The 10566-nt window shown below is 40.2% G+C and overlaps 1 protein-coding gene across 2 annotated transcripts; it reads left to right on the top strand.

Moving 5' to 3' along the window:
* The first annotated feature begins 576 nt into the window (after positions 1 to 576).
* LOC119834410 (phenoloxidase subunit 1-like) lies at positions 577 to 10566 on the top strand. Of its 2 annotated transcripts, none has more exons than XM_038358770.1 (14): positions 577 to 731; positions 1437 to 1552; positions 2042 to 2234; positions 2822 to 2924; positions 3253 to 3373; positions 3797 to 4005; positions 4428 to 4556; positions 5024 to 5147; positions 5649 to 5813; positions 6447 to 6575; positions 6928 to 7106; positions 7586 to 7731; positions 8487 to 8722; positions 9113 to 10566. In XM_038358770.1, exons 2-14 carry the CDS (start codon positions 1442 to 1444, stop codon positions 9320 to 9322), a joined length of 2055 nt encoding a protein of 684 aa, XP_038214698.1. In that variant the 5' UTR covers positions 577 to 731; positions 1437 to 1441; the 3' UTR covers positions 9323 to 10566. The 2 variants fall into 2 exon arrangements, with proteins under 2 accessions (XP_038214698.1, XP_038214706.1); XM_038358778.1 differs by having other exon boundaries at positions 3800 to 4005.

Consider the following 10566-nt stretch of genomic DNA (forward strand, 5'->3'; position numbering starts at 1 on the left):
ATTTCTATCATTGCGGTTAAGAACTTCCTCTTGATATGTACAACCGCAATGCTGTATTATTGAGTTGTAGAGATTGTGCTCCACCGACCCATAGCTATATTTTCATAATTATAAGATGTTTATTTCATAATAGACTTGTTGAGGTATAAATTACCCGGAAAATGTGTCTATCTACTTTTAATTAACATAATTTTTAATATCCGCCTAAAAGATAAACAGAGTTAAAATTATCCTAATTCATTGTTATGAGAAATAATTTCTAAACATTAACTATACCCACACATATAACATAAATATTTAATTTGGGTTGAAATTCTATAGAAATTCGTGTCTCTCAATATAGTTTTATGTGTAAGCTTTTATTGTAAATTCATCTTATCGATGATGTTTAAAATTACAATGAAATATGGTTAGGAATTTATTCAAATCACAAATATCAAGTTATAACTATTAGTATATAGCTTTGTATACTAATAGTTATAACAATACACCACTAAATATATTATATACTATACATATAGCATGTACATATTGGTGTACCGCACTATTCCCACTATGTGTTGCACACTGCCATGCGACGAGGAAAGCAGTGCCGTGTGATAAAGTTGTATAAATGGTACAACTCGCAACACAGCGATACAGTCAGCCGTGATATTCACGGCTAATTGCAAGCCACGGTCTACAGCTTTGGCAAAACCATCGTTTTGAGCTTAGTGTAGAAGTTCAAATAAGTAAGTTTTTTTTACTATAAACATTTATCTAATACTTGGTGAAATTATTTTAGCTATAAGTTTTAGTGTTAAAGTGAATACTATTTGCATGGCAATAATATTTTTACATGAAGTATTTTATTGTACTAACTGAGTTTATTTTATTTAAATTACAACTCTTCAGGACGATCTTAAAAGCTTTGACCTTTTCAGGTTGAAATTAAGCCTACTTCTGCAATAAATTTTATTCTAGCATAATAAATGGCACGCAATATTTAAAAACCTTAATTTGTAGATATCATGCAATATACAAATTTCATTTATGAATCTAAAAATTTTGCGACATATTTCGTTTTCTTTAATTGGATATTTTAGTCTTGTAGTGTAGATCGTATACTAAAGTAAATGAAATTTAATTGCCGTAGATTTAAATTTTAAAATCAACGATTAATTCGCTATATCTTTTGCATAGGTTTTGAAACATTTGATTGGTGTAACCTAATCGCACTATTGTAATGAATTGTCTTCACGATGATCATGATCTTATAACCTTTTCATATTTGTTTGCCATTCCGATATATGCTATAGAATATAGATTAACATTACGTATTTCTACTAAATCAATATTTCATACCACTATCTCATAGCAAATTAGAATTAAACAGTTTCGCATACTTAAGTAAAGTCGTTTATAATACTGTATTGCCCATTATTATTGTATTGCAGTCACCATGTCGGACGCCAAAAAGAACTTGCTTTTGTTTTTCGACCGGCCCACGGAGCCCTGCTTTATGCAGAAGGGTGAAAACAAATCTATTTTCCAACTACCCGATAATTACTATGTGAGTATACCGTTTGAACCATTCCTAGTCTAATAATTCAGATGCAAATTATTTTTTTGTCTTTTACAATTAACCTTTATATTATGAATATAGAACTGAAATTAGACCATTGTATACAATGCAAACAAAAATATACAAACGGAAACACAGAAATAAATAAAATATCGGAATGTATGTGTGGGTATCGATGTGGATGCATAATTGATGTGTTGTTTGTTATTAGTTCACGACATAACTATTGATTTTTATGAAACACAGCATGGGCGTAGTCGTACTTTAATATAAGAGTGGGTTCAATTAACCGAATCGACTAAATGTGCATACATAACCCAGAAAAAAGTCCCCACAGGAGTCTTGGTAGTCCTTTATCAAGTAGTGGAAATAAAATATAGGCCAAGTTAAAAATAACTACTAAATGAGATTTAATGACGCCTTAAATTACAATATCCTAAATACAGGTAACAATTATGATGTCGAACGTTATTTCAGCCGGAAAAGTACAGGTCGACGAGCAACACAATAGCCGACCGCTTCGGCAGCGACGCCACGCAGACCATCCCGATCCGCAACATCTCGCTGCCGAACCTCTCGCTGCCGATGCAGCTGCCCTACAACAGCCAGTTCTCGCTGTGGGTGCCGAAGCACAAGGAGATGGCTACTAAGCTCATTGATATTTTTATAGGTAGGTGATCGGGATTGACAGTGTTGGTTGGCATGGTCGCTTCGCGGATCTATTCGTTGTCTATACTAATATGATAAATCTGGAAAGTTTGTTTTTTGTTTGAGCGCGCTATTTTCAGGAACTGCTGGTCCGATTTGAAATATTATTTCAGTGTTAGATAGCCATATATTTATTTATTTATTTATTCATTCCTTTATATCGAGGAAGGCTATAGTCTATACATATATGTTCCACGGGCGAAGCTGGGGCGGACCGCTACTCTCTTATATTAGGATACAAAATTCCTACCTCTTCTTTGGTTGTAGCATGCTATTGTGTTTTGTTCGGTGAGTGGGGGAGCGGGAGGCCCGTTTTATTACCCTTACCGTTCCTAGGCTATTCCATCGTTCCCGTTGCCGATCCTTTCCTTATCCTTTACCCCTTAAATGCAGGCAACGCATTTGCAGCGGCCTTACCTCTGCAAATTTGCTTGGGCGATGGTGAGCGCTTATCATCAGGTGAACCACCGGCAGGTGCCCACTGTTATATAAAAGAAATATCGTCTGTTGCAAAGTTATGAAACTTATAATGACATGTAATTATTTCAGGTATGCGTGACGTGGAAGACTTGCAGTCACTATGCTCATACTGCCAACTACGAATCAACCCATATCTTTTCAACTATTGCCTCTCAGTCGCCATCTTGCACAGGTACATTATTTACTTATTAAAGAAGTTTTATCAAAAAAATAAAAAATAAATAAACACCTTCTCTTCTTGTAAAGGCGCATTGGCAATGGTGATCGCTCGCTAGTCGGCGAATCACCAGTTCGTTTGCCTAACGTTTTTTTATAAAAGAAAATAAAGAAAAAAATCGCTAGACAGAACTCGTTGTACCTAAAGGAATTAATAAAACACTAGAATTAACTAATGCTCTAAATTGAATATAAGTTTGCGGTTTTGTGTAGATTTCTACAAACCATCGAACTAATATTTACATTAAATATTAATATGAAATCCTATTATTTTATCCTTCTAGAGAAGACACAAAGGGTCTGAACATCCCGACCTTTGCGGAGACGTTCCCCGACAAGTTCATGGATCCCAAAGTGTTCAGGAAAGCTAGAGAAGTCAGCACTGTGGTACCTTCTGGCAACAGGGTATGTTGCGATTTGATAAAAGATTCATATATAATTTTAGTTAACATATGATTAGTAAATACTCAAGTATTTTTAAAAGGAAACATTATTTTTCATAGGGTATCCTTATACGTATAAAATGGTTATTGCGGCCTTGTTTGTCCGTTTTGTCTTTTGTTGTTTTGATAGTAGGATTAAAACGCTAATTCTTCACAGTACATGAGAAAGGCTACGAACTTAATATCCCTACATTATTTCTAATAACCTTCATACCGTTTTCAAATGTAATTGATGTGTCTCTTTCACGCACTACCCGGTCTTACATAGTCCCAATTACTCTGTATTCATGAAAATACCCTAATTCCATAAACTGTCCTTAATGAAAAACCGAGATGTCATTATTCTTCCAACGATGAGAAATGGACTAACCTTCGTCTGGTCCAGCAGATGCCAGTGGTGATCCCGCAGAACTACACTGCGTCGGAATGGGACCAGGAGCAGCGCGTAGCTTACTTCCGCGAGGACATTGGCCTCAACCTGCACCACTGGCACTGGCATCTCGTGTACCCGTTCGACTCGGCCGACCGGACTATCGTCGCCAAGGACCGGCGCGGCGAGCTCTTCTACTACATGCATCAGCAGATCGTCGCCAGGTGAGTCACTGGCACCATTAGCACACATTGGCTCTGGCAACATTGCACCTGGAACTATGCCACTGGCACCATTGGCAATGGCACAATGGACACTAGCACCACTGGCTCTGTTACCATTGACTCTAGCCTATCGTATACCTATTCAATGTAACATTGTTGTGGTGGCCGATGAATCTTTTACGAGGTTATATAAGAGTAGAGTAAGACCAAGAATAATATTTTTTTAATTCATATTATTTCATACTAGCAACTCGTTGTCGTAACGTTTCTCGTCGGCGTAATTCCTATGGAAACTTCAATCCGAGCTGTAAATAATTTATTTTTATATTTATATAATAAAAAGGAAAATATTTTGAAGTGATAAATGCAATATTACGAATATTATGCTTTCACCTTTGATACTGAGTTACTTACATTGTCAGATACACAACGGAGCGCTTCTGCAACAAGCTGGGCGCGCCGCGGCGGTTCAGCAACTTCAGGGAGCCCATCGAGGAGGGCTACTTCCCCAAGTTGGACTCGCAAGTGGCAAGTCGCGCTTGGCCACCCAGGTATGTCACAATATCTAGATTCAGTGTTTGTCAAATCTCCGTGTTCATGGTAAACCTGGCAACATTGCCTGTTGCAGAGTGGATGTTACATGTTGAAAAAGTTCTAGAAACATTGACTGTGGCTTAATAAATGTTTACCGTGAGTACGAGGGTTTATGCTGATTAGCATTAGATTAAATTAGAGTAGAATATATGGAAGTGTCGAAACGGAGTTCGGAAATTTATAAAAAACTTAAATGATTTGTTATTAGACAACCGTCAAAACTATTGATACAGGTTTTGAATCCGATTATCTACTAAATCGTTTCTGTAACCACTATGTGTAAACCCGGATAAATCTCCCGTAACATTTCCCACTGAAGCATTTGAATGCTATTTACATTTATCAACTCAAAAAGCCTTTTTAAAGGTATCTAATAAATTCAAATGAAATAAAGAGATGCTTAAAAGTGTGAACACTGTTGCAGGTTCGCGGGCTCCACGATCCGGGACATCGACCGGCCCGTGGACCAGATCCGCGTGGACGTGGCGCAGCTCGAGACGTGGCGGGACCGCTTCCTCGACGCCATCGACAAGATGTCCGTCATGCTGGTGCGTGGGCATGCCTTGCTCGTCGGGATGGCGAGGATAGCATTAATATATGTTAATTATTTGTCACGTTGTTTGTCCGCAATGAGCTCCTTAACTACTGAACAGATTTTAATCAAATCTGCACACTATGTGGAGTTTGAAACACAACTCAACTTAAAAGATGGGACAGTTTTCATTATTTCAATCAGGGCAAATAACCTGGGCGGAGTCGGGGCGTGCAGCTAGTAATATTATAAATGCGACAGAGTGTAGCGTGATGAGAGATTCATTTTTTATTAAACGATAAATTAAAAGTTTTTAAAATAATCTTCTTCACTATTCTACATTAGAAGAAGGAGTCAAAAAAGAATCCAACTTTTTTACAATATGAACTGGAAATACTTAACCATCGCATGCCGCGATTCGATTGATGGTTGCTTTTTAAATAATATCTATGGTATATATAGGTCTAGGTCTAGATAATATCTAGGTCTCCAAATAATTGATCACGATTAATCTCAGAAAAACGGTCGCCGCGTGCCGCTGGATGAGGAGACAGGCATCGACATGCTGGGCAACATGATGGAGTCGTCCATACTGAGTCCCAACCGGGACTTCTACGGAGACCTGCACAACATGGGCCACGTGTTTATTTCTTACTCGCATGACCCGGATCATAGGAATTTGGTGAGTACACGATATAATGGGGATTGATTTGACCTTATATGACCACACACAACTTACATGAGCTGACTCTGTAGTCTCTGTAGTAACGCAATGTCATCAAGTCATATGGCTGCCTATACGTCTACAGTATCTTGTAATTAATTTGTTTTCTTTTGTTTATTTGCTTTACAATATGCAGTAAAAATAATAAAAATATTTGAAGTGATAACTATTATATATATCGGGGAGTAAAACGCTACCTAACGTGTTACGTTACGTTACGCGTAACGGCGCTAGTTTGTTTGGCTTTCTTTTATCTCACGTATACGGCAGCAGCAGTCAGATTCCTCTCACTCTAGCACACAGCTCAATTCCTATTTCTATTTCGGACACACGTTAGAATAGTTTATTTTCCACTCCTAGCGAACGTACTTATGTACTTACGGCTTCACCTGTATGTATGCAAGTAAACTTAAGATGAGATTTTGACCCACTTAAAACAGATTTAATTCAAACTTTGTACACTCATCAACGATCGGCGACAACACAATAATATCATGTCCGTCTTATTATCCTGATTGGAATCGGTTGATTCTCTAATTGAAGCGAGTTTTTTTGTGGTATTTTTATTGATTAGTCTGTATAATGGCGCAGGAGCAATTCGGCGTGATGGGCGACTCGGCGACGGCGATGCGCGACCCGGTGTTCTACCGCTGGCACGCGTACGTCGACGATCTGTTCCAGCTGTACAAGAACAAGCTGCCGCCTTACACTACTGATAAGGTGCCGTTAACACATTACATTTTAAATATTTCATTTTGCTTTCAAAGTGACCTTTAGGGACACTCGTAGTGAGTTTGGTCGCGTGTCTGTTAAAGAGTTAAAAAATGTAATTGAGTTACCATTTTGATATTTCTGTTTTTATTTTAATGAGTTCCTTTTTGCGAAATAACCCTTGTGATTCAAGTGAGGAACTCCTATTTCTTGCAAAACGTAATTGTGATACGTAATTGATATAATTTCCTCGTTCTCTCTCTATTCTCACTTACAGTTCTATCCCCCTATTTCCCACTGATACTTAGTTGAGTGTCTCCCTCCTGTCTATTGCCCGCTAATAATACTGCCGTTCCTCCAGCTGGACTTCCCCGGCGTGCGCGTGGCGTCGGTGAGCGTGGAGTCCAGCGGTGGGCCCAACGTGTTCCGCACGCAGTGGGAGCAGAGCACGGTGGAGCTGGGCCGCGGGCTGGACTTCACGCCGCGCGGCAGCGTGCTGGCGCGCTTCACGCACCTCACGCACGACGACTTCACTTACGTGTGAGTGCGGCCTCTTGGGTTCCTCGTAGCGACGGGCGTGCGGCGTGTGCGATCATGAATATTGGGATGTTTGGACAAAATTTAATTTTTTAAACGTAATAAAACGTATGCTTCAATATTACAATTCAATTGTAACGATGACAGTAAAAAGTGTGCCAATATTATTATATAAGACATGAGTCGGAACCGTTTTTAGCTAAGTAAAGTAAGCCAAGTATTTACTTGGCTTACTTTACTGAGGTCGACACGTCTATGATTACAAATTTCCTGCAATGCAAAATATTCCTCCACCACAAATACGGCGACTTACGATGTTCTTACCGTCTCCTCCCTATTAACTTTCGGAACTGGTGAAAAAAAAAGTGAAATAAATAAGAGTCCAGTAAACTTTTCACAACAAAGTTATATTAATTCAAAATTGCCTCTAGAAACGGTTCATACAAGTGTTTAAAGCCAACTTCCTCCCGCCCTCCCCGCAGGATCGAGGTGAACAACACGAGCGGCGCGGCGCTGATGGGCACGGTGCGGCTGTTCCTGGCGCCGGCGGTGGATGGCGCGGGCGCGCCGCTCGCCTTCGCCGACCAGCGCCGCCTCATGATCGAGCTGGACAAGTTCACGCAAGCGCGTGAGTCCCCACACCACACCCTCGCCCGTCTCTGAGCTGCTCGTCTGGGGAGCGACCTCCGCCGCCCGTGAACGTTCGCTGACGTCGCCGCAAATGCGGTGCCAGCTTTAGGGGTAAAGGAAAGGATTGATGATGGGAACAAAATGGACTAGGGAAAGTAGAAAGGCCTCCGGCTCCCCCGTACGAAAGTAGCATGTTACTATTTCACACCAATCTTCTGTGGGGGTGCGGTAACTTCTACGGTACAAGCTGGCTTATTTTGTGTCGAAGCGAACTTGACTCCCACACTCAACTTAGCTATATACCGCACGTTGTGTTTATTTACATTTAAAGGCTGAAAAGAGGAAGAAGACATTTAAATGTTTATCTGTAGAATAACATTAAACGTAATCAATAGATATAACTTACATATTACTTAGTTTGTGTAAGTTTGTCGATTCTGCATTTATTTCAAAGCTATTTATATGCTAAAGATATTATTATGCCTTCCGTGTATCCCATTTAAATAAGTTTTTACACATTTAAATCAGTTCTAAATGGATTTAGAGTTAGTGTTAGTTCCAGAATAAGTGTTAGAGTTAGTGTTAACTTAGTGTTAGAGTTGGTATTAAAGTTAGTGTAAGAGTCAGAGTTATTTGAGTTAGAATTAGTGTTAGAGTCAGAGTTATTTGAGTTAGAATTAGTGTTAGAGTCAGAGTTAGGTTTAGCGTCAGTGTCAGTGTGAGAGTGGATGCTAGAGAGTGTTGTTGGTGCAGTGCCGGCGGGCAGCAGCACGGTGCGGCGGCGCTCGGCGCAGTCGTCAGTGACCATCCCATACGAGCGCACGTTCCGGCGGCAGGCGGCGCGCCCCGGCGAGCCCGGCGCGGCGCCCGCGGCGGACTTCGACTTCTGCGGCTGCGGCTGGCCGCACCACATGCTGCTGCCCAAGGGCGCGCCCGACGGCTTCCCCGTCGTGCTCTTCGCTATGATCTCCAACTGGGCCGAGGACCGGGTGAGTGCTGTGCTGTACACACGCAACGCGACGTGTCAATGTGTGCATTATTCTTTGTGTATGTATTTATGTTCTTTTCACATAGCGAATGACCAGTTTTAATGGTATGACTTTGAATAGTTAAAAGGTTAAAGAGTTATTTAGGCACTTTTGAGCCCACTATAACATTGATTTTCTTTGACTTCGCGCTTCGAAAACTAATAAAATGATAAAAATGTAATCAACATAGATTTTAACTTAGTACCTTTTATCGTATCGTTTTTCATGACCAACTTACCCATCTCAATTATTAAAGGATATTTCGTTTTCCGTACTACGAACGATCTCCTTCCCGCGTCCCTCCCCCCTCCCCACGTCAGCGCACTCCCCATAACGCGCGTTGTGCCGCAGGTGGAGCAGGACACGGCGGGCACGTGCACGGACGCGGCGTCGTACTGCGGGCTGCGCGACCGGCGCTACCCCGACCGGCGCGCCATGGGCTTCCCCTTCGACCGGCCCGCGCCCGCCGCCAGCCTCGCCGACTTCCTCACGCCCAACATGAGCGTGCGCGACTGCTCCATCCGCTTCTCCGACGCCGTGCGCCAGCGCCAGCAGGGGTAGGTGCAGCGTCTGGCACGTAGCAACACCCGCGGCCCCCGGGGAAGCCGCGGCTCTTCTTATATACTAGACAGAAAGAAAGAAAGACAATACATTTATTTCAAGGACAAAAAATATATACAGATTATGGACAGAACGAGCAAAAAATGACAAAAAAATAATAATAAAAATATCATGCAATATTTCCCCACTTAAAAGGGGGGGAAGGTAGGCTGTAGAAATCCCACATAACCCACGGCTTCTTCCCCGGAGGTCTTGGTTCATACAATATTTCCCCCCAAAAAAAACAAAAAAAAAATTGGGGGGGTACATAGGCTCTGCTCCCTCCTTTATTACATAGGCCGATGCTCGTTTTTTAATGTAGAATATGTGTGGTTTTTTATTCGTATAAGGTACATTGGTTTTACAAAGTAGATTCTGTTTTTCTGGTATAAAGTAAATTGGTTTGTTCACGTGTTTATAATAATGTTTTGTTCTTCAAAATAAATCAAAGGATTAACATGTTAATAAGAATCCGAGTTAGAGACAAAAAACGTTACTCAATTGTAACAGAATTAACATCGGTTAGCAAATTCAACAAAAATACTTTGTATTCCATCGAGTTTATAAAGATGCGGATTACAAACATTCCCCAAACTATCCCTGAAACTAGCAACGACTACAGATGGAACAAATTTCCTCTAGATCTGTAACCAGCAATGCCGGCGCTAGCCAAACGAGCAATAACCAAGCCAGCAATATTCCTCCATTCGCCAATTTTACTCACAGCGGTAATTTAACACAAAATACTAATCTAACTCAAACTGGAAATTTAATTACTCAAAATGAGGATTCCATTCAGAATGTTAGTTCCCAAAATGGTTTAACTGACATAACACATGTGCTAGCGAGTAGTGTGTTTTCTCAAACGAATAATGATTGTAATAGAAATAACGATAAACTACCAAATAGTAAAGAATGCGGCTGCAAAGAAACCTATACAGCGGAAGAGATTGATGCTCTCATAAGAAAACCATATTATTATATCAAATGTAACCATAAACAGCACATATTCTAATTTTAATTTGTATTTATAATTTACTTTAACTGTCAGTTTTATAGATTACTTGAAATTTTTTGTTGGCTATGAAAATGGACTATGATTTAATATTTAGATATAAATGGGTCACTAGTTGTAATTTAACTGTAAATATTGTACATATGTAAATACTTATTCGTAAGATGTAATAAATTATGCCTTTCACCAA

Source organism: Zerene cesonia, chromosome 2 (genome assembly GCF_012273895.1).
Source record: "Zerene cesonia ecotype Mississippi chromosome 2, Zerene_cesonia_1.1, whole genome shotgun sequence".
Classification (NCBI taxonomy): domain Eukaryota; kingdom Metazoa; phylum Arthropoda; class Insecta; order Lepidoptera; family Pieridae; genus Zerene; species Zerene cesonia.

Bases quoted from the DNA above. Each gene is read 5' to 3' on its own strand.
- LOC119834410 (XM_038358770.1), top strand. From the start codon at position 1,442: ATGTCGGACGCCAAAAAGAACTTGCTTTTGTTTTTCGACCGGCCCACG. The intron at 7,732-8,486 runs GTGAGTCCCCAC...TTGTTGGTGCAG, and splicing joins GGACAAGTTCACGCAAGCGC to TGCCGGCGGGCAGCAGCACG. The intron at 8,723-9,112 runs GTGAGTGCTGTG...GTTGTGCCGCAG, and splicing joins CCAACTGGGCCGAGGACCGG to GTGGAGCAGGACACGGCGGG.